The sequence below is a fragment of the Cupressus sempervirens genome, chromosome 3 (assembly GCF_028749045.1).
Source record: "Cupressus sempervirens isolate cs-2001-9-10 chromosome 3, ASM2874904v1, whole genome shotgun sequence".
Taxonomy (NCBI): Eukaryota; Viridiplantae; Streptophyta; class Pinopsida; order Cupressales; family Cupressaceae; genus Cupressus; species Cupressus sempervirens.
Genome location: NC_143120.1, coordinates 555,243,499 through 555,268,494, shown reverse-complemented (window position 1 = coordinate 555,268,494; position 24,996 = coordinate 555,243,499). Strand labels below are relative to the sequence as shown.

At 37.9% G+C, this 24,996-nt stretch overlaps 1 protein-coding gene across 1 annotated transcript in view; it reads right to left on the bottom strand.

Moving 5' to 3' along the window:
• Positions 1–613: 613 nt before the first annotated feature.
• Positions 614–24,996, bottom strand: part of KAK (HECT ubiquitin protein ligase family protein KAK) — a 79,444-nt gene continuing 55,061 nt past the window's right edge. Inside the window, exons 6-17 of the mRNA XM_089820880.1 lie at positions 9,863–10,111; positions 9,651–9,772; positions 8,133–9,522; positions 5,403–5,495; positions 3,396–5,003; positions 3,041–3,271; positions 2,820–2,924; positions 2,278–2,358; positions 2,128–2,196; positions 1,903–2,031; positions 1,703–1,819; positions 614–1,613 (exon numbers count right to left, since the gene is read on the bottom strand). Of these exons, the coding sequence (XP_089677006.1) occupies positions 1,548–1,613; positions 1,703–1,819; positions 1,903–2,031; positions 2,128–2,196; positions 2,278–2,358; positions 2,820–2,924; positions 3,041–3,271; positions 3,396–5,003; positions 5,403–5,495; positions 8,133–9,522; positions 9,651–9,772; positions 9,863–10,111 (4,260 nt within the window). The 3' untranslated portion in view covers positions 614–1,547. The remainder of the gene's footprint in view (positions 1,614–1,702; positions 1,820–1,902; positions 2,032–2,127; positions 2,197–2,277; positions 2,359–2,819; positions 2,925–3,040; positions 3,272–3,395; positions 5,004–5,402; positions 5,496–8,132; positions 9,523–9,650; positions 9,773–9,862; positions 10,112–24,996) is intronic.

Genomic DNA, 24,996 nt, shown 5'->3' with positions numbered 1-24,996 from the left:
AATGTATTCACATTGCAAAAGAGAAGATATTTCAATACTGCTTTCAAAATAGGGGATGGGATGCTTGGGTATGTCAAAAAAAATTTAATAAATATATATTTAATATAAAATATGAGTTATAACAATGGTTTTCAAAACTAGAACAGTGAAAGTTTGCAGATGTAATGCATTGTTTTGAGTTTCACATTTGCAATTTGTTTATAATAATATTATATGTTAAATGTTCACACATAACAGAAAAGACAAACTTTAAACATGAACAAGAAGATCATAAATCATATAGCACTGACATAGAAAATGATAAACTGCTGACTTGAACAATGACAAAGTTTACTATTAATCAGTATTGTATCGAAGTTTCAAACTGATTGCATATTGAAATAAGATTTATAAACAGCAAGCTGATATGCAACCAAAAAACTGATACCCATATGATGTGAACTTCTTACTATCAATCTATGGAGGACCTTGGAATGCAAACATAAATTGCTAATCTAGTTAAAACTTTCTACAGCACTTTGACGTACTAATATTGAGACAGTAGAATAAAAAACAATTGCAACTTCAGATCACAATACCCATTTACATTCCATAAATTTTAAAATCATCATGATGTAGCAAATACAGTCAAGAAATCAATTAATAGCTTCTTTATCCTTGAATGTGTTGGAGACAATTGCTTTTGTAAGATGCCTAAAGGTCGTGTACCATAAGCTAAAGGTTTTATATCCTTTTGATGCTCCAAGTTTGAAACAAATATCACCCATGCAGCATATTATACTTGAGATTGGGCGAATAATTTAAGAAGTCCATTTGCTCCAAATTATTATGTCATTTAAAATATACTTGCATTTGCAAAGATCTTCACGCCTTTAACAAAATCAAGATTAAGGCTGAACAAATACAAACATCAACATCATCCATTGGCCCTGATTGAAGACCCAAAATAACATGAGACTGATAAAAAAAAATTGTAAACGCCACTGGAAAAGGCAGCTTCTGATACATGAAGAAAGCTAGATAATATTTGAACTGCAAGAGGAAATTCCTCCTGCCTCAAACACTCTAGTCAGAAAACTTACTGGAAAAGGAGACATTACTTTAGCACCTTCCCTAGTAAGTTACAGCCTAGAAAATTATACACAACGCATAAGCCATAGGAGCAGCAGAATTTTCCAGTTTCCAGCTGCAACATCGTGGAGACCTGATATGCACATGTTTCAAGATTATCCAAATAAGCAGGCAACTTCAAGTTACCTTCCGGTATGACTTTGTACCTTGATTTCTAATGTAGTGTGCGCAAATAAAAATTGGTTGTGTTAAAGGGCGCAGTGTTCAGAACCAATCTTCTCCAGAAAAGCCCACCATCAATGCCTTGTAAATTTCATTTTGACAGCTTTATCCTGTTTAATGGCACAAATAATATACTCGGCATGCAATTCCCAGGAGGTGTCACCAGCATGTGACATTGGACTGACTTTACAAAAAGAAATTGCATGTGTGGCTGTATGGTGAAATTATCAAGCAGCATGTGTGATGAAACAACTTCAGGAGAGGTCAAAAGATCCTTGACCCTCCTGTATTGTATAAAGTAGTCTATCCCGCATCACTTCCTGCAGTCGACGAGTCAATATTTCATACATATTCTATGATGATCTGAAAAATTTTACAACCACATGATACACCACATAATGAGACTAACCTTGCTCGAGTAAGGAGGAAGTTTAAGGTAGTTAGCACAAGTCATTACACTTGGCAAGTCTCCATCAGCTGCTTCTGCAGATGCATTTCCATTTGCAACTCCACTTGCCATTGAATGCTGTAATTAAATTATCAGAACCCCAGATGAAACAAATAATCATCCAAAAATAACATATCCACCAGATATAACAAATAATGTACCTTCCTAACTATTGTCAACTTTGGTTTCAGTACAGCTAGGCCTCCAGGAGGAAGTCTCGGAGCCCCAGTCACAAACTGGCAGAATGCTCGTTGCTGTTCAGGAGTCAACTCCCCCATGATTTGAAGAAGCTGCAGCCCCAGAAAGTCGGCAATTAAAAAGCTCTTATTGCAATGCCCTCAAATATGCTCAATAGATACAATCGAAACAATACAGCTAGAACTTACATTGATAATGGGAGGGCTCTTAGCTGTATATCCATGATCAAATTTGATGTGATCAGCAAGAGTTTCTGCCTGCAAAATGTGCAATACTTGTCAATTTCAAGAAAGCATTTATGGATGAATAAGCAATAAAAAAGTAAAGAATTTGCATACCACCCATAGCTCACGCCGACCACAAAGAAGATAATCTAGCTCACTCGCAATAAATATCTGCAAAAATGAAAGAGGGAAGACCTGCAAAAAGTAAATACAAGACGTTACAAAGCAGACTGAAAATTACAAAAAAACAACTGAAAATGCTCATCAACATAAAAAAGCATTTATATGTAATAAAAACACCATATTTGCATGGAAGACACAAAGGCTACTACTGAGACTGATCATTACCAAACAACATAAACAAGGATGGTGAACATAACCATAACCAAGCTTGGAAACCTATCTTCCAAACCTTAAGAATACATTGACAGAATTTTGTTTTCAATAAATTCATATTCTGAAAATGGCAAATCAAACACGTACTTAATCATCCTGATAAGCAGATGAAATGTATGATCCAAGACATCAATTAAACAGAAAGTGTTGTGGTTATTCCAGATAATACCCACTCAACAAACTCTGGAAAAATATATCATAAAAAAATAAATATACAAGGACAGGGCAAAAGTGCATTAAATTCCAAAATGGAATCTTGCCTGATTAAATCCAGCGCGAAATGCGTCCATTTGTGGCATAATGCCTGTTTTGACAAATGCATCTACTACCAACTCAACATACTCTTTCAAATTATCCAGATCCACCTGCAGCAAATGGAACTGTGTCAAAAGAATACTTTAAAAAATGACCTGCATAGAACGAACACATACAAGTAAATCCACATGGCACATATGTTAAGAATCTAACACAGAAAACGTACCATAGTATCACTACCCCCTGTTTTAAGACAATATTCAGGATATCCAGGCAGTGTAAAATCAAGGCAAAGGTCTTGAATTTTAGCACCACGAAAACGTAATTCAGATAGTTCTCTGCTATTATCACCTGCCATAGATTCCAAGAACTGCTTCCTACAAACAAGTGCTTGCATTTCTTGTAATGTTGTTCCAAGCTCGGTATCAAAAGACATAATATCATATAAATCAAGTTCCTATATAAGACAAAACACAATTATCAAATTATTTGAGGAACACAAAAATCAATAGGTAACAAGTAACTATCAGACCTGTTCAAGACCTAGTGTGTATAACCTATAATAGTTAAATTATAGTTACCTGTCCAAGGACTAGTTTATAAAAGGCTGGTGAGAGAGGTAAATCCAGTAGTCGACCATCTTGTAGAGCTTTTGCCATTACCCGTCCAAGGAGACGAAAATAATCTATCACTTTAGAAAACCGGGTTCCACTGGAAGAATCTGAATTAGATGGCCATGGACAAGGAAATAAGCCAAGAGATGCTTGCACAAACTCTCCATTTTGATCATCACACTCATGATTGATTTTCTTGACAGATGATGATGAATCAGTTATCTCAAGTGGCTTCTCAATGGCTCTGCTTTTAGTGACAGGAGAATTCCTCCACATGCCAAGTGCACTCCTTTGTAATTCATGGCTCAAAAGAGTGTAGAACTCTAAGGTTGGTCCAAGACCTGTACCCACCTCACCAAAATATTCCACTTCAAGAACAGCTTTCTGACTAGAATACATTTCCATTACCTTTGCTGCCGAATCCAATATGCGGCTTCTTGAGACACGAACCTTTTGGCGCTGCAACCTTCCGACACGCAATTCTCTTTCACCAACCAGATTTGGATTATCAGCAGTCTGCTGTTGTTGTAACCGCTGCAAGGCACGAGACAATCCAAAAGCAGTTGAATGAAAATATTGCCTCCTTGTCTCAAATGGAAATAGGAAGGGGCAGGCTTTGGTCAGTTGGTGACACCATGAAGGCAAACTTCCACTGCATAATGCCAGTGCATCTTGAATTTGACGTGATAATTTTGAAGTTAGTTTGCTGCTTAAAAATTCTTCTTGTCGAACAATGGGGCCTACAATTCTCAATTCATCAAATGTAGACATCTTCCCCTCTGCAAAGCCATCTAATGCTGCTCCAACCCTTAAACGAGGTGCTAAACAGTTAAGACCTTCCAAAACTCGTAGTAGCAACAAAATATTATAGGTGGGATTTGATTTTTCTAGATCACATGGAAGCTCTCCTTGCATAATGCTATCCAAGAGTGATGCCTGTTGCCATGAAGTCTCAGAGCTGGAACTGCTAGTAGTAGCATTCTTAGAAGTTTTAAGTGTGGAAGAGCCTGTAGAGAATCCTGTGAAATCTCTCTCAGATTGGAAATCTGCCCTTTTATATGTAATAGTGTAAATCTCATCCCAAAGCCTTCGACCCTCACCAGGGGCATTATCTAATCCAGTATATCTTTCATCATCATCTTCATCTGCTACAGCTTGGCGTTGGATTGCTTGATATATTGTTAAAGATCTCTTAAGTTGCTTCCCACATGACAAAAAACTCAGTCTAGGAGGATCATTTGTACAGTTGACCATTGATAAAGAGCGATGGTCTCTAGTTCCCATTCCACCCCTACTACCAGAAGAAGAAAATCCAGCCATTGTTGCTGCTGCAAAAGATGTTTTTGTGCCTAAAGAATTACCAGGTTTCATATCAGTGGATTCGTTTCTCGTTAAAATGGTAGATCTGCTTTCGTTTCTTGTTAAAATGGTAGATCTGCTTCCAGATCCAGTACATGGATGTGATTGAATTTTTCCTCTTGAAGATGTATGAGAATCCTCTTCCATGGCATCTCCAAGTTTCACATCATGCACTCTCTCTGGCACACAAACAGGAACTGGCTCTTCTCCATATACCTACACACAAAGTGTATTAAGCAAAAGTTGCAAAGCCCAATGCCACAAATATGTGTAACACATGAGCGTACATATATTGCTTCCTATTTATTTAGCATTCTCTATCAATAGCAAAGTAACAAGAATTGGAATCGGATCGAAATCGGCAAGGCCGAATCAAATCGTGAATCGGCCATGAATTGGAATCGAATCGGCCATGAATCGGAAAATTTAAAAAACCCTTGAAATTTAGTGAGTAACTTATTTCATAAACCCTTTATCACTGATTCAATTCACCGATTCACAAAAAATCGGTTGGCTTGAATCGAATCGCCGAATCGCGTGAATCGCATGAATCGCCGTGATTCTTGGAACTATGATCAATAGATACCTATTATGTGCTAATACAAACATACACACCTCATGTTGTTCGTCTCCATCATCAGAAATGTCATCATCTTCTATCACTAATGCCTCATCCATATCAATAGGGGAGACATCAAGGTCCTCATCCTGCAACAATTAGGAATAAAACAGATATTATTTAAAGTACACTATCGTAGAAATTTGGGAAATTCTTCAGATTCTTGATTTCCCCGTTATGCATTCAAAACTATGAGTAAAATGAGCATTACTTCTTCACTTGGAAGTGAATACCCATTGAGATTGATAAGTTTAAAATACATTCCACCAAGATGTGTACACATTCACATTGGCAGAACATGCCTTGATTTTTACATGCACAACGGGCATTTGTTTGGAAAGGTGCACCTTCACCATAGACGCACATATATGAACAAATAGAACTGATATAGTTTGTGACCCCTGTCAACTGACTGCCACATCATCTCAGCACAAAAGATCCCTGCAATCTTGTTTAAGCACAAAAATTGGTTCCTTGCATTAATTGTATTTAAAAAGTATTTGAGGCCCCAAAACCTTTGGACATTAACAGACACTAAGAGTTGTGTCCAGCCACAGTTACCAGACCCTCTTGGCTATTACAAAAATCATTTCACTTCCAAATCTCTTAAAAATAAATAACACAGAAAAATCATAGTTAAACTAATAGCCAGACCCTTGGCCCATCTCCTGTATCGGAATCCCCAACTTAGAGACCCGAATAGGGATGTCTCTGCCAATAGGATACTTCAGTTTAATTGAAATTTTCCTAATAGAAATCTAATAAACTTATATTAGGAAAATTAAGTAGTCTGTCTATTATAATTAATACTTTCTTCCCTTGAGATCTATTTCAATGGTATAAAATGTTTCTTTTTATTTTTAAGCATTTAATATATACTAAATCCCTTAAGCATGCATATTCATTGTATAATTATCTCTCTAGGTGCCAATCTCCGACTTATTTGAAAATGGCATACTGCTGGGCACTCCTGCACCCCCCGCCCCAAGCCTATTCTGATTCATGTCTCAAGTTAACTATGAGAAAGATATTACTAGCTTAAATAGCATGTGTCTGTGTTTTCCTAAGCAAACTGCTTTCCAGGTCAAACAGCGAAATGCACGTACATCTACGAAAACAAGAATCAACAATCAGATTAAACACAGTTAAATGCTTCAACTAACATTTAGAATACATTATCAGAACAATGAACATAATAAACAAGGTCGTATGTGAACATAATAATACACATTGACATCCAGGGTGCTGTGCCCCAAAGTACAGCAATACAGCATGTGGTTCCCATGTTCCAGTACAAAAGTATAACACTATTACCTTCTATCTAGTATGACAAGGAATCCTAGAGATGGTTTCCTCGTATATCACAGGAAGCACAAGAAGAATGAGCATCGAGAAATTCATCCTTGGTAAACCATCTCCCTAAGTTCTCTCTTCACTTATCCTTCAAGATATCTGCTTGATTATGTTTGGAATTTTTAGGCAGCATTTTCCATAGTGGCTATCAGAAACTTTCTGAGGACATACTCGAATGCAGTCTTGCATCCTTGGGTTAACATTAACAGCCTTTTAATGTTGAAATGAGCACTAAAGATTTAGATAAGTCAAAGTTATGCATATTTTAAGTTTACATGCTCAATTATGTTTGTTTTATTGGCACTCTTTAACATACAAGACTTTTCAGTGAATTATCTTGTTAAGCATACCATGCATGTGCCAGGGTGGATTGACTTCCGTAATTTGTGAGAAATCTGTCATCAGCTTCATATCAACATATTTGTCCCTCCAACTCCCTGATTCGCCCTTCGACCTTCTTTTTCCTTCTAATGTTTTAGTACTAGTTTCTGGTCTTCTATTAGTTGCAAAACACTAAATAAGCACTCAAGATTGGCAGATATAGGTAAAATTACAGAACCGAACCACCCCATGAAGTAAATGAGGATTATCATAAGGCAGATACAAACACTGGGAGGAGATTCAATATGCAGACATAAATCTATTTCCTTTATGATGCTTCCTATCCAGTCTTCATACACCACAATATCATAGCTACCAGAAAAAAAATCACTCAAACCTAGTATCTCCTTAGATCAACATTGACATACTTGCACATAGATATCAGTCTCCAAGATCAGATTTGTAAGGCAAACCTAGAATCTCCTTACATCATCATTGACATACTTGTACATATATATCAGTCTCCAAGATCAAATTCGTAAGGTGTGAACAATCAAATCTGCCTCCGAGACTTGAATTAAATTTAATCCGAGGACAAGATCTTTTCAAAAATTAGACATGCAGTTAGCTCAGGGCCATTTTTTTAATAGAGCATCAAAAAAGATAATATATACAGTTCTACACCTAGATGGAACAACAATATTTATTTTAATCTAAATGTATTGAAAAGGATAGTAGCGATAGCATATTCCGTATATACTCCAAATGATTAAAAGATTATACATACATCTCTTTTGACAAAAAAAATCTTTCAGAAGCATTCATATTCAACGATTTCCAAAAGCTGAACATTTATGAAGTTTTGTGTACTTACCATGTTAATTATCTTATAAGCTAAGTGAAAATTTCTAATTAAACATACTTTAAATCCTAGATTGTGTTACAAATATAGATTCAACAAAAGTGGAGGATAAAAAAATTTAGATAATTCATTGGTAAGCATGAATGGATCCAACATTCAAACCTCATACAAACACTCTTTTTTAACATACCTCAGATCCTGAATTACCCAGTGTTTGCTTCATCTGCAGCTCCCTATCAGAAGCTCCTTTTCTATGTGTGGTAATTCTTGTCTGTGAGCCCCTCAACTCACTTGGTACACATTTCAATACAGCCTTTCCCTTCCCTTTTGATATGTTAGCATGGGCATCATCCATTTCTTTGCCAGCAGCAGTGCCAACTCCAACCAATGACCTAGACCTTGTTGTTGGGCAGCGATCAGATGTAGCTGAAGCTAATTTAGATGGACATGATGTTCCTTCTGTGCCAGGTATACCTGCAACACTATCAGAAGTGCCAATTGCTGATGATGATTTCTGCAGAGATTCACTTCGCTGAATTCTAGGCCAAAGAAATTCTTCAACAGCAGCCAAATTAGCTAAAGGATCAATGAGAATAACATTGGATGAATAATCACGAAGAGACTTTTCGCCTTGTGCTCTACAAAGACGTAGTTTGAAAGGCTGAGACAATGCACTAAGTCCTGCTGCAACACTAGCATTTCCACTAGCTGATCTTGGAGCATGGCTCAAGATAACAGGGAAACGTTCTAAGGAAGCTAATGCATCTTGTAGTTTGTTTACTAAGAATTTCATAGGAGCCTCTTTCCCTTCAGTATTTAAAGGAAGAGCTATGTCAATAAACAATGTGAATCTTCTTAGTGCCCCCTGATGAAGCTTCATAAAATCTGCTTCTTGCATACTTTCTCTAGATAATGTAGTACAAGAAAAATAATTCAGTAATGACTCTACAACCCCACTACCAATAAATTCAAAAGTTGATACACCATCACCTTTGCTAAGTTGTTCAAGAATTTCAGCAATAACATTCAGACATTGCTCATCATTAGAAGCTGATATATTTCCAACAGCTTTACCCTTCCCTTTTGACTTCCTCTTTGAATCCAGCAAATTGCCATTTAACTTCATGCATAAGGTTTTTAAAATACACAGTCTCTCTGTAACTCCTGCATCAACAGGACCTGAATCAGCAGGGAAGTATTTATCTTTGAAACGTTTAGCATGAGCACTAACAGCTGCACGAAGACCAGTATTGAAGGTTGGAGTCGATGCATCCCCGGCAGTTGCTGAGCCCTTCTGCTCTTCAATTCCATTCGTTTCACTGTTTGATCCACCACTTGGCCGCTTGTTGCGTCTGTGCTTTGCCATTGCCCCTGTGAGACGATCTTGATCCTTCCCTGTATGCATTGAAATTGTACTAGGTTGATTTGAAAGTATTAGTGCATCTACAGCATGAACAACGCCCTCTCTAACAAACATTGTGGAAAATATATCAGGCAGTTTTTGCATGAGAACCTCTGCCATCTGCAAAGCTGGTACCAAGACCTGTGGATCTTTCCAAGCAAGAATTCCAGCTAGAAAGCTGCACTTAAAATTACTAATATCTTGTCACCGAATTTATATGTAAATCGATAATCTCTTGTATGGAATTTAAAGCTTAAGATCATATATAATCTAGGAAACACATTAATCATAAATATAGCTTAATACCTTGAAATATTTGTCACTCGAAGCAAAGATTGCAGCATGTCAGATGTACTGAAATACATCAATTTGCTGATAACAGAGAGACATATGTGCCGAACAGGGGCATTAACACTCGAACCGTAGACCTGTTTTTCCAAGAAGATCAAGTGTTGACAAACTACTAAGATTGAAAAAGTCGAAGTTTAGAGTTTCACAAATGTGTTCATTGGGCTGACCTGTACTAAAACTGGAAAAAGATCCATTCCAAGTTGTTGCAGAAGCTCTGGTTGATCACGGAGTAGTTGTTCCCGAGAAGATATCTCTGGAATGCTTCCATTTATATCTTCTTGTTTTGCAGAATTGCTTCCAAAACTCTGCTTCCCAAATGAAACCTTTGATTTTATTCCATAACTCATGGGGAGGGAGATGGTTCCTTGGGGTAAAAGTGGAAGAAGTTCATTCACTAAGGAGACAATTTCATACATCTGCTTAAAATAGAAAATAATACATGCACTTAATTAGCTGAAGGTTTCTACGCATCTGGGGCACAGGCAGGCCTACACCTAAAATATTATATAAATTTACGACCTGAACAGTAACATTGAAGAGTTAATTTAAACATAGATAACCAGGTGAGATCTGCACATCATGAAAAATGGAGTTAACCTTTGGCAATAGTACCAAATACACCAAATTCATAAACCCCTCACTACATGACTAGGAAGTTCATTTTGTAAGCAAAAATATGATATTCCCATAATGCTCCTTACGATTCTCAGAACCATTCCAACTATAAGCATCCATGATTTCCAACCTTATTTGGAACAATTATATTTGTGATAAGACAGCTTTAATTTTGAATCATCCAATCTAAAAAGGACTCTGTCAAATTTAATTTTATTCATCGCTGCTAGCTTTTCCACAAGGCCTAGAAAGTTTTATCTGGGATAAGTAAACATATGCTACTACCAGGAAATAGTAAATAGATTTTTCACTAACTACACAATAAATACCCTTAGGTCATGCAAAACAAATCTAAATTTGATTTTGAGCTGGGGAGATTCATGGGCACAAAGTTGAAAACAAAACCCCACTTATCTAAATAATAAATATATGATAACTATCCCAGTGCTAGATAAAATGGCAAACCATCTCCGTAGTGAGAATTGAATTTCCTTTTGATTAGCCAGCTCAACTCATGCATCTTATATGACTAAACAATTGCAAAATTTATATACCACAGTAAAAATCACTTTTGTTACTTGCATTACTAATTTACTACTAGAGCTAGTAAATTGGTAAATTGTTCAGTTACGGTACTGGAACAAAATTTAATACATTGGGCAGTAAAATTGATATTACCAAATCAGTACCAATGCCCAGATTCCATTAGTTGCAAGGACTCTTGGACTCCAATCATCGTCTTCAAGAAAATAAAATTGTCACATGTTTGGGGTCACCAAGCTTGCGAAATTCCTCCTTGTAGATGGTTCAGAATAGTGCATGTGATTTGCAGTAACCAGATAAACATTTGCTATACACTACATCATATTCAACAACTTTTATCCGATCTAATTTGAATTTTTCCCATATCTATGAGTGCATTGTTCATGGCATGCACACAAGGAGACTATCGGTACCCTACAAAACTTTGCCTGCGCTCAGTTCTTTCTACTCAAGTTAACAATGTTAACTGAAATTCTTCAAACTTGTCAAATTGCAAAATGTTTGTATCAGTCTAGTTCTACCACTAACAACTTTGTAAATTGTATGAGGTTATATTGTACTTAGTGGAAGAAGAAGAAACTCCAAAACTAAGGGAGATGAATACATAAAGGGGAGGTGAAATAGTTCTTGATTGATGATCTACTCCAGCAATAAGAAGAAAGGAAAGAAAGGTCAAAGACTTTGAATCTTGATACCTGATTGGCAAAATGACTAAATAAACTTCATTCAAGTGATATATAAGCTAAAAGCAAATATGGAAGGCAAAACAGTCACTCTTTTCTCGTGGCAATGAAACCTAGAATTCTAATCAAAAAGAAAATGAGACAAGAAATCAGAAAAAAGAGAGTAAAGTAGTCAAGTTGTCACCTTTTCAAAATAGCAAAGCCCAAAGAAATTCATGCCAAGGTGATCAACAATTATGTCAATCATAAGAAGTGGCGAGATCTGTTAACAACGTAAGCAAATTGCACTTTTTAATTATTGATGCTATTCTAAAAGTGTGTTTCTAGTGGCAAGGAATGACCAAGAGTATAACCAAAATTAAGACAAGTTGAAACAAAGACTAAGTTGCATTTTTCATAGGCACCCTGTCCCAAAATTGCAATGCAATTGGAAAATACTAAGTTACTGATTTGGATGTGGAATCCAGAAGGGGATGTGAGATGCAGGAAAAAAAAATTTGGATGCAGATGCGGGAGGAAACATATACACACATACATGAAATGCAAGAAATATCTTTGTTACCAGATTCGCCTGGAAATGGCCGGATCCGGACTCGGGTCCAATTCGGATCCGGATCCACGTATGGATCCGTGAGGATCCGGGCAAGATTCGTAATCCTGCCTGTGGATCCGTAAGGATCCGCGGCCCGCGGATCCTTACGGATCCACAGGCAGGATTACGAATCCTGCCCGGATCCTCGAGGATCCACGCGCGGATCCACGTGAATCCGTGGCAATGACAAGAGAAACTTGCAAAAACGTGGGGCCATTATCATTTTTTAATGTTTTTTTTTTGTCCTAAAGGCCCTAAACCCTAAAAACGACCCTCTAAATCACAATGCAAGTTCATTTGCTCTCTATTTTGCTCTCTCATACTTGCTAGTTTGAAGTGAAGTGCTTGGATTCGAAGAAGATCGATTGTGGAGCTTCAAATACCTTGCAAGAAGTGTTTAAGGTATGCATTTCAACCATATTCTTGAATTTTTTCATAGATTATTGATTTATTTTTAGTTTTCCAAATTTTCAAGTTTTTGTGCAAGTGTGAAGCATGGTTTTCTTTCACTTTTTTTTTCTGGATTGCAAGAATAGAACAATGAGTAGTCAAGGCTCAGTGGGTGGGGGTGGGGCTGCATCACCAAGCTTCAAAATTGATAAGGGGTCTCCTTTATGGAGACACACAACAAGAGTTGCACAATGTCCTGGGGGTGAGGCATACATATGGAAATGTAATTTTTGCAACATACAACATAGAAGCTCTTATTCCCGAATTAAACTACATTTTTTGGGCCCTGCGGGTGAAGGAATTCACATGTGTCAAGGTAGTGATAAGAAGGGATTACCAGCCGCACAAATAGCAGCATTAGCAAAAGAGCAAGATGATGCTGATAGAGCAGTTGCAAAAGCAAAACATGGTGCTTCCAAAAAAACAAATATACCAACACCATCATCTGATCAAACAAACACAAGAACACATCCTTTTTTGCCTATGCCAACTACAAATGATGAAGATGAAGACCCATCTCCACTCACCCGCAAAAGAGGCCCACTAGATAGGGCATTCCAAATTGAAAAGAGAGACATTGCTGATCACAAAATTGGACGTTGTTTAATTGCAAATGGTGTTTCATTTAATTTTGCTAAATCACAAATCATTTGATAGTATGACTATGATACTTAACCCTTTTATCAAAATTCAAGATATTTCAAAATTCATATGATATATCAATATGTGCTTGTCCAACATTAGAGTTTAGTCTTAGACAAATATAGGTCATGTTCAATATTCCAACAAAATAAAAACTTAGTTAATAATTTAAGATTCAGTCAACTTGCATCAGAGTTTGAATCATAGGGATTCGCAAGAAAATTCACATTCTCATCATCATCTCCAACTGCTGAAAGATCATTTGAACCAAATATGGTTCCACTTATGCTAGATGCACCATGTGCCTTGCTATCATCATCTCCATCTTCGACTGTAATAAGATCATGAAGTGTTACATCCAAATCCGCACACTCAAGGGCTACATCCCAAAGCTCTGTTGCCCCTTCCTTGTAATGATCATTCTTACATGAAAAAAGACACAAGTTGGTGTGGACAAAGACCAAGTCCTCAGTTTTCTTGGAGCCCAACAGGTTGTGCTTCACTGAATGGATAAAGGAGTATGTACTCCAATTCCTTTCAGCAGAAGAACTATCAACCTAGATAGTTATCATAACAAATGAAAAGAAAATTAATTTTAAAGAATGTGTGAAACACTAAATTCTAGAATGCAAGTGTAAACATAAAAGTTTAAAACAAAACAAAATTAAAAAACTTACTTGTGAAAGGATCTTGATTGCAAGAGGTTGAAGATGCTTGAAAGGTTGACCATACATGTACCACCATGTGATAGCTCCCATTCTATTTTGGTCCTCTAGTGCAAATGGAGAATGTGTGAAACACTAAATTCTAGAATGCAAGTGTAAAAATAAAAGTTTAAGACAAAACAAAATAAAAAACTTACTTGTGAAAGGACCTTGATTGCAAGAGGTTGAAGATGCTTGAAAGATTGACCATACATGTACCACCATGTGATAGCTCCCATTTTAATTTGGTTCTTTAGTGCAAATGGAGAATGCTTTAACCCTGAAGCAAACAGCCCAAATTATACCCTCACTTTTTCATGCATTTCTTCTAGTGGGAAGAGTCTTGTAAGAGCTTTGTGGCACCCCTCAATAACCTCCTCATCCGCAAATGGTGCAACTCTACCTGGCATGCCAACTACCTCCTCACTATAGTATCTAGGAGATAAGGCATATGGAAGAAGGTGCAATGGGGTAGTCATCTTATTGATTGCTTGCACTTGTTTGCATAAGGTTTCGCTTTGTGTGGGGTCACTCTCATATGCTTATATAGAATGTTTTACCTTCTCAACTATGGTGTCCATGCCATCATACACATCCCCCAAGCAAGATGTATCTGTATCACCAAAACGGAGCATAGTCATGATGGGCTCAATGAAATCCAATACATATGCCACACGAGCCCACCAGCTCTCATTCAAGATCAAATTCCTGATCCTTTGTGCTCTTTCTGAAATTGCGGCCTTCCATATGTCCCATTGATTACCGATGACCATTTGGCCCAATTCATCTTTTACCTTGAGAAGTCATCTCATAACAATTGTATGAGATGCAAAATGGGTCTCGGCAACCTAAGCAAGTTAACAATATGTCAATTGACAATAAAATTATAAATTTTAATTTTTAACTAATTTACAAATCCATGAAACTTAGTAATTTAAAAAACTCAATTTACCTTCAACAACTCCAATTTGGAGTATATTCTAAAAATGGATTGTGACATGTGGTGGTTTGTAACAAACATTTGTATCTCCTCCCCCTCTAGGTATATTTTCTTCACCCAAACTATTTTGAGTGCCAATCTTCTGCATGATTAAGGGAGTGAACAATGCATGGGGTCCAAAAAATATGGTCCTACTAACCCTCAACTAAAGCACCCGCACCCCTTCAATTTTTGGCATTCTCTGTGACCACTTGTACCACATCCTCACTACCCACCATCTCAATGGCCTCGATGTGAATTCTAGAAATGAATTTGGCATCCTTCACTTGCCCTTCACAATCAACAACCTTCAAAAACATTGCCCCTTTGGGGGAAATTGCAATCACATTAATTAGTGGCCCATTTCTTATATCCTTTCAACCATCTAACACAATAGTTAGACCCAAATTTTGTTGCAATAGAGTCTTACGCACCTTTTCATACCTCGAGCTTATGTAGTCAGCTGGTAATTCTTTGATTGTTGTCACCATTTCCTTCCAATATGGTGATCTCACAAAGTTGAAAAGAAGTCCATTCGCATAGAGGCAATGTGCAATAGTATCATCGGTGCGGTCTCTTGCCTTCATTTTAAATGCGGTGTGCAATGGGCCTCTTTTGCAAGTTGAAATTCCCACTTCTTCTTCATCCTCTCCTAGCACAGGTACTTGCAAGAATGGGTGTTGGGAGGATGCAATTGGTTTAGTGGGTGCATGCATCTTGCTCTTTGAGGATGGACCTTGATAGTAGATTTTTTTTTTGATCTATTCATCAATGCATCAGCAGCTTCTTGTTCTCTTAAAAATGAAAGTAGTTTGCACTAGTCATCCCAGTACCATTTTTGCCTTTGCACATTCCAAATCCTTTACCAGTAGGGCCCATAAAATAAAGCTTCACTTGGGAATAAGAGCTATTGAAAGGTTTTTCCTTTGTTAATTTGACAATAATTGCACTTCCAATAGTATGAGCCACCTCCTGCAACTTATGATATCTGTATTGTATGTCTCCACAAAGGAGAACTAATATCAGTGTTGACATTATCAATCCCTTCCCCTCCGCGGCCCCCGACTGAACTTTAGCTAGCACTACTACCAGTATCCATTCTTGCCTAGTTTTTTGCAACCTAATCTATAAGAAAATAAATAAATTTTAATTAGGTCCTAACAACTATGAACACCATGCATACAAGTGAAAAGAAGTGACAAAAAACTACTAAAATAGATACCCAAACTTGAAAAACTTGAAAAACATATCTTTCAAAAAAAACTTGAAAAAATTCTTCAAGATCTTGAAAAAATTCATCAAAATACTCAAGAATCGGATTGATCACTTACCTTGAATGATTTAAACTCCTTTGAGAAAGCTATATCTTGCTCTTTGATCGATCCTCTTCGAAAATGCTGAACTTGGCTTCACAATGGCAATGCAAACTAGAGACCAAATGAGAAGTGGATGTAGGTGCAAACAAAGTTCCAAAATGAGTTGTGAATGCTTCAACATTCACCTTTAAGGTCATTTTAGGGTTTCATAGCAAAAAAAACTTTTAAAAAGCAATTAAAACATGTGCATAATGGGCAAGTTAAATTGTTTTTGAGTTTTTTTTTTTTTTTTGGGGGGGTGGGGGCCGGCGCCTTTTGGCCATTGAGCCCGCAGATGCGTCCGGAAGATGCATCCGAAAGCCTATGGCTGACTTCCGGCTAGCTTCCGCAAGGCTTCCGAACGCACTAGCTTCCAAACACATCTGGTAGCTTGTAGCTAGCTTCCGGCCAGCTTCCGCAAGGCTCATCCAAAACTCGACCGTTTCGGCTTCCGCACCCAGGGGCAGGAAACACAAATCAGTAACATAGGGAAAATACATGGCAAAAGCACAGCAAACATGAGATTTCAAGTTATTAAAAAATGCACTTTTAGAGTGGCAATGCCACTCGAATTTTCAACAAGAGATTGTAAAAGTGGCAAACAGTTCATTAATCTAAAAACCCTCAAAAAGATCAATCTCGAGTAACCCACTGTTTCCGCGGAATAGCTAGTAGAAGTTGCAATGACAATGGACAAAGAAGTAAACATAAAGTGAAATTAGTATAACCATTAAGTAAATCACACTACTGCAATGTTTGGACTAGCCTAGGAACACAAAATCTAAATCTAAGTGGCAATTAATGAGTGAAAGCATGATTTAATTAAATGGGAAGACAATCATTGAAACACGATCGGAGATTAAGTTACAAAAACATTAAACTGGTCACAACTTTCAGCTGGTATAACCAGAAAAAGAGAGTGGCTAGCTGGAAATCAGAGCATGAAACCACTTTGATCAAAAGTGATTTGAATTTCAGATGTCGCCTTTTTAAGCGACCTCGTCATCTACAAAGCACAACCAAGGAGTTCAAGCCATCCCCACCACTTAGCACCAATCTTAGCATCAAAGTTATGTTACCAATTCACCACTACACCTTTCAGTTCAGATCCGATCTGGCCCAGGGTCAGATTAAGGTCCAGTTCAGCAAGGGTGGTGAGAAGAGTTTGAAAATGTTCCTGCAAGCTCATCTACGGTGATGCCAGACAAATCTGCAATGAATTTCAACAATTTTCCTTGCAATAGGAATGAATTTTGACCTTTTTTCTTACAACTGCTATGGATTTCACCATTTCCCCCTTCAGCCACAATGAATTTCATTTTTTTCCTACAACTTCAGCAGCACTCACATTGATGTAAATTGTGTTGGGTTTGTTATGCATCAAGACAAATGAATTTAAAAATGACATATATATATTTAATTAAAATTTAATAATGCTAAAGTTAATAAATAAAAAGTCAATTTTAAAAATGATAATATTTCTTATTTATAAATATAAATTAATTATAATTTTAGTATCGATTCAACTTTATATATTAATTACAAATATGTTATATATTAACTATTTTAATTATTGGAGGATCACCTTGTAGTGTAGTAGTAACTTGGTTGAATTATTAATGGTGCAACCAAGGTTCAAATCCCAGCTTGGCCAAAAAAAAAACAGTGTTAATGCTGGTTGGGCCCACCTTGGTTGTCATGCATGGTGGTGGATAAATGCACATATATGGCATGCTCATGATGAAGATCACAGGGTTGAGGTTGCTCACCAATGGCGAGAACAGTAGTTAACTCACAAGATCGTCGTTATTCTAGGAGTGCTTGCGGACCCTATGTCAGACCCACATCGGGTGTGTTGATCGTGCCCGTCAAGCTTGACATCCCTATTGGACTTCTAGGCTTGTAGGTGTTGGTGGTTGTATTTGGGGATGAGATCCCCCAGATTTGTAGCCTCACTAGTTTGTAGCTCCAATCAAAAGCAAAATGTGAACCGATCAAAAAAAGCTATTTTAATTATTGATATCAACTTTTTTTATTGTATATTATTATTAGGTACAACAAGACTGTGGGAGAAATGGAGCCATCGTGGAAGCTTTATGTTCCTTGGGTTGTTCTTCATAGAAATCCACTGTTGTAGTGGTTCAAAAGTGGCTAAATGATGGGGGCACTCTGCTCGGTTAGATTGAAGGTGTTTTCTCAAAGACAGCAAACCATTTGGGGGTTGGGAAGAACCAAGGCAGGGATTGATGGTGCACGGATGTGGAAGGGAGATGGTGCCCATGGATATAAAGCCTATCGAGGAGAATACACAAACTAGGGTAGTAAGCTTTTGGAGGGCCTACAGTCTGTGGGCGGCTATTGGGCATGACCCACAGAGATGTGGATCAAGTGTCAATCTATGATGTCACCTCCAAGGACAAGGCGGGAAAAAGGGCTCCCTAGGTTTGTCTCTCCTGCAACCAGGAATGGCCCAGGGAATCTCCAGGTAGGAGAAGACATATAGGTGCATTCAAGCATTTTAAATATTTTAGACTAGTGTCCCCTAGTGTCCTTACCATGGAACTCAAAGGAGTAGAGGAGGTGTCTTATAATGTTGTTGTTTTTACAAAGTTTGATTGGGCAGTTCAAGGGCCTTTGGCCAGATATGAATAGATTTCAAAAGTGGATCACTAATAGAGCTTTCTTATTGCTGGTTTTGAAAATATTCAGGACAGAAACACAATTTTGTGTGACTATCATTAGAGCTTGGAGTACAAGTATCCGTTGATGTTGAAGCCTTGGAATCCTACCTTTAGTCCTACATCTAAAGCTTTTGATAGGGTTTCACTTTAGGTCTAACTCCCTTAACATTCCTTTACATCTCTAGTTTAAATCATGTTTTGAGGCTATTGGAAACTCTATAGCCAATTTTATGATGGTGGATGAGGGATCTTCAAACCTTATGCACTCAACATTTGCTCAGAATTTTGGTAGAGATGGATATCTCAGTCTTTCAAAAGAAAATATAATCAAAACTTCAAAAGGTTGATGAGTACAACACTATAAGGAGAAGATAGAAAAGACAATTAAGGAACTTCTAGACATGGGACACATCAGACCTAGCTCCAATCCCTTTGCTTCTTCAGTTGTATTGGTGAAGAAGAAGGATGGCACTCTACACGTGTATTGATCCGTGCTCTAAACAAGAGGACCATCAAGAATAGGTACCCAATCCCTCGCATTGATGAGCTACTGGATGAGTTACATGGCACAATTTACTTCTCAAAGATAGATCTCAAATCGGGTTACCATCAGATACGAGTTCGCGAGGAGGATGTGCAAAAGACAGCCTTCCGACGTCACTATGGTCACTACAAGTTCTTGGTTATGCCATTTGGACTCACTAATGCGCTAGCTACATTTCAGTCATGTATGAACCACATCTTTAGAAAGCAGTTGCGGAAGAGTGTATTAGTATTTTTTGATGACATATTGATTTTCAGCAGAACTTGGGAGGAGTAATTGCAACATCTAGATGAGGTACTCAATATCATGGAGGAGCACTCATTGGTGCTAAGGAGTCCAAGTGTGAGTTTGGATTAACCAAGATTATTTACCTTGGTCACATGATTGGCGCAGATGGGGTGAAGGTACATCAAGAGAAGATTTAGGCAATCCTAGATTGGCCACCACCGAGGAATGTATCAAACTTCAGGGGATTCGTGGGTTTTTGCTCTTACTACAGGAGGTTTGCTAGAGGCTCTCAGATAGCGGCTCCCCTCACCAACCTCACACGGAAGGGACTTTCAAATGGATAGTTGAGGCAAAGGAGACCTTTTATAGGCTCAACTAGGTGATGAGCACATGCCCAATCTAGGCACTGCCTAATTTCTCTCGACCGTTTGTTCTTAAGTGTGATGCTTCAAGGAGTGGTATAGATGCGGTTCTCATGTAGGATAGGCATTCGATCGCTTATGAGAGTAGGAAGCTCAAGGATGGCGAGAGACTATACTCCATTTATGGTAAGGAGATGTTGGCTATTATGCATGCTTTACCCAAGTCCAAACAGTACCTAGTGGGGGGGCAAATTCACAATTAGGACGGATCACAATAATTTGTGCTACTTCCTAGAACAAAAGGATCTTAATGAGACAGCAACAGTGGGTGAGCAAGATTTAGGCCTATGATTTTGACATTGAATATGTCAAAGGTAAGAACAATGTAGTTGCTGATGCACTTTCCAGGAGACCCTTAATAGCAGAATGTTGTGCTATTTCTGAGATCTCAGCAGATTGGAAGTCTAAGTTGCTAGTTGAGTATTCTAAGAATACTCAAGCATGTCAAATTATTGATGGACAGCTTCAGTACAGCAGGTACAAGATAATAGATGATGTGATTTTCTATAAGGATCATATTTACCTCGTACCAAGATCTAAACTCAAAGGTAAGATTATGGAAACTCTACATGATGCACCACCATCAACAAGACACCCAAAATTCTTCAAAAACCTATAGACAAGTCAAGGAAAGATTCTCATGGAAGGGCCTCAAGGGCGATGTCCTCCAGCATATCAGCGAGTGTCAGACTTATCAACAGAACAAGTCAAAGCATGAGTTTCCAGCCAAGTTATTATAGCCTCTCCCCGTTCCAATACAGAAATGGAAGAGTATTTCCAAGGATTTTATTACAGGGTTGCCTAGGGTGCAAGGCAAAGATTCTATTTTTGTGGTGGTGGACAGATTAACAAAATTCGCTCACTTCTTCACCATAACAACAGATTGGTCAGCCTCTCATGTAGCTGAGTTATTCTTTCGGGAGGTTTTTCGTTTACATGGTCTTCCTCGCACCATTGTGAGCAATAGGGATAGCAAGTTCCTTAGCACATTTTGGCAGGAACAGTTTAGATTGACCGATACGGAGTTAACACCCAGCACGAGTTATCACCCCCAAACGGATGGACAGACTGTAATAGTTAACAAATGGGTGGAGGATTATCTCCGAAGCTATTTAGCAGGACAGAAAAGAGACCAAGTTAAGTGGTTGTATCTAGGGGAGTACTGTTACAAGTCCTCCTACCACATGTCCATTCAAATGTCTCCATTTCGAGCTATCTATGGCAGCGAGCCCCTATCATTCGTAGACTTGGATTTGCAGGACAGCAAGGCACCACTAGCCGGGGATTGAATACAAGATCAGCAGGATATCCTTAGATCTCTTCGAGAGAACATTCTATGGGCCCAGAATCAGCAAAAGATGTACGCTGATCACTGGCAGACTGAGCGGAGTTTGTGTTGGGTCACGTGGTTTATCTCCGTCTCCAACCATACAGGCAGAGTTCCTTAAAGAAGAGTGGGTCTCAAAAACTTCAACCCAAATTTTTCGGTCCATATCGCATTACTCGAAGGGTTGGTGAGGTCACCTATGAGCTAGATTTACTTGATGACAGCAGAATTCATAACATGTTTCATGTTTCATGTCTCAAGAAAGCAATTGTCCAGCATACAATACCCTCCATAAAGTTGCCTCCACTCGATGAGGAAGGGAAGCTTGTATTAGATCCAGCAGAGGTGATAGAAGTCAGAGAGAGGAAGCTGTGTAACAGGTCCATTAAGGAATATCTAATTCGTTGGAAGGATTTACCTTATGAGGATACCACTTGGAAAAGCGAGTCAATCCTACAACATCCGGCATTGAGATTGGTTAAGGGCAAGCAATCCTGGGAAGGGAGGACTGTAATGTCCTCTTCTTCACGCTAGCTATAATGGCACCTAGTTGGTCTATCTTTCCATCTGGATAGACTAACGGCATGTGATTTAGGATGCCAGCGAGTCACAGGAGTTTTGGTTTCAATTGAGGAGATTTTAAATGGGATATCCTAAGGTTAAAGTCACTTTATTTTATTGAGTTGAAATATAAGATACTTTATTGTTTAAAAGTCACTTTATAACAAAATGACTTAAGTGACTAAAAGACGAAATAGTCTTTTATCCCACGCTGCTAAGATGTTTGTATCTCTCCACACTTCCAGGTTGTAAAAGAAAAGAATTTGCGTTGGATTGTCACCTTGAATATGAGAAATGTTAACATATTGCTACAAGCGATTGCTTAAATGTGACTGGTAACTCTGAGGACAAAACCCCTCAAGTTGTTTGAGGAAGTTGGAAGTCACCCCAGCCCCTCATTTGGATTTAGGTACAGTTTCAGGCAGAAATCAGTAAGAAGAAAGTGATATCAGTTTCAACAATTGGAAGTAAGTTGCATCGAATTTTCCTTCATACTTATGAACAGTGGCTTTGCCGGCTATGTAGTAAGGTAGGAGATCAGAATACAGGTTTGCAAGTGGGGACAGTATTGCGTGACTTTCTCACACCAGTCAGAAGGAGTTCTACATCAGATTAAGGAGGCCATTGGAATTACAATCACAGTCTGAGCCGTCAATCACTTACTCAACCAATACTCGGCATATTTCTTTATCACTGTTGGTGGATGTCTGCAAGAATGGTGTAATCTGCAGGTTGAAGATCAACGATGCGCTGGAGTCCCACCAATCACAGCAGGAGTTTCAGAACCTAGGCAATGCACGCTAGCAGTCACCTTAGATCCCACGTCAAGGAAAGAGGGTCACGGGTGTTGATTACCATTGAAGGCACAGCCTGTGGCAGATTACAAGTCCCAGATGACACGGTCAGTTCACCTTCAGCGGCTAACTCCAGGTTCCTTATCCCTTGTTTATATTTTTAAGACTGTAATCGACTTCTGCAAGTAATGTTATTGAACTTCATTCATTATCCTTGCCATATTTTCAATGAGCATTTCGTACACAATATTAATCTGACAGCATCATTCCAAGTATTGCTATTATAATTGAGCTCCGCATTATTCAATCTTTCTTAGACTTTTGGCATGCATTAGTAGAATCGGATTTTTCAGTGGCTTCATAGTTTAGTACAGAGATCACACACCGTTTGACAAAATTCCATCAGCACAAGTTTAAACTTTCTGAGCAGATTAGGCAAGGGTTACTACACACCTATTCATTATACGGCAGAGAAGGACAAGAAGTATAAGAGCTATTCTCAGGCTATGAACAATGAAATGTCACAACAGTCTTCTGGGACGCAGAATCACATTGTGCGGCCAATATGGGGCAGCATTAATGTGGCTAACATTGGCGGTGATATGGAGATGAGGGACAGTAATTACACTGCAATGCCAGAGGGAAGAGAGAGAAACAGTACACTGAAATCTCAGGAGTAGAGGGATGATTCTGGGTTTCCCAAAGACTTGAATCAGCAAGGTGAAAGTAGTTCTCTGGATATGGCGATGTGCTGCAAGGTTAATCCATTGGAGTGGAAGAAGCAGGCAGACACATTTGAAGAAGGTTGGCAAACTGTGAAGGGAAAAGGGAAAAGAAAGAAAAGAAGGTATCCTTTAATATGCTCCTTTGTTCTCAGACAAAGGGAGGTGTGAAAACGTTGAACGTGGAACTGTGTGTATGGCATGGAGCAAGACTTATAGGTTTTAGATCTTATGGGTCTCTCCTGTGCCTTCTTTCTCTAGAACGGTGGTTCCATTGCTGTAAACAACCTTGGACTGGGCCAGGATCTTTCCCACTATTATAATAAAAATTTAAAAACCTATTACCAATCACAAATTAATAAATAATAATATATTAATATTAAAATTTTATATACACAAACACATAGTATTAATATTATATATTGACTTTATTACTTATATTGTAAATATAGATTGTCTAATATTCTTATATTCTTAGTTTAGGTTATAAATGTGTCTGTATGAATGGAATTATATGTTTTTGTACTAATGAATTCAATCAAATCGATAACTTAGCATTTAAGCAATGATAGCTTCTCATGACATTGGCCTATGAAAGAGCAATAGCATACTTGTAATTTAAGTGTTTGTTTTCTCTTAGCAGTAAATAGAGATGAAACATGATTTAAAACACGAACATCATTATTTTATAGTTAATATTTTTAAAATCTTCTCTTGGACAAGTTGTAAATAAATGCCTTGAACACATTTGCAATGTTTGTTGATGTTGAGACTATCCTACAGAATTTGTTAGTGAAGTTATTAACTTATTGTATTTTCATGTATTCCTTTCAGTAAATTCTTTTGATTCATAATTTGCATTATCAAAATTCATTTGTTCAATTGTAGCTCTGAATGCAACTCAACAATTTCCTTCATAAAATCATGCGGTGTTTGGGAGTCCTAAAAATGTATAATTATTGGCCTTTGGCTTAGGCAACAATAAGCATCTGTTGGTATTACTCAATCAAAATTTTCTTTACCCAAATAGAGGTCTCTGCATTAACCAGTAGAAGGCGTGTTTGTACTTGGATCATTTGTCCTCATTAATCCGAAAATCTTCCTGCAAGTCTTGACTGTTGAATGTCTGGTGGTTGCATCAGGGGCAAAAATAGTCATTTACCAAATTAATTTTTTTCTGAGAACCCCCATTAAATCTTGTACAATTTACATACTTGTCAATTTGTAAGTTACCATTTAGTTAAATCTCAGGTGACTCCCCTTAAGATTTGATGAACAGTTCCACGTACACATTGCTCCATTTTGTGTTGTCTCAAACAAGACAAGTTAGAATGCAAGGGTAGATATATTTGTAAACAACTTCAACCAAATTCTCCACAGCCATGCATGCACAGGTCAGATTTATTATAGCATGCACCAAATTCTCAAGGTCAACCTGCTCAGTAGCATATTCTGCACA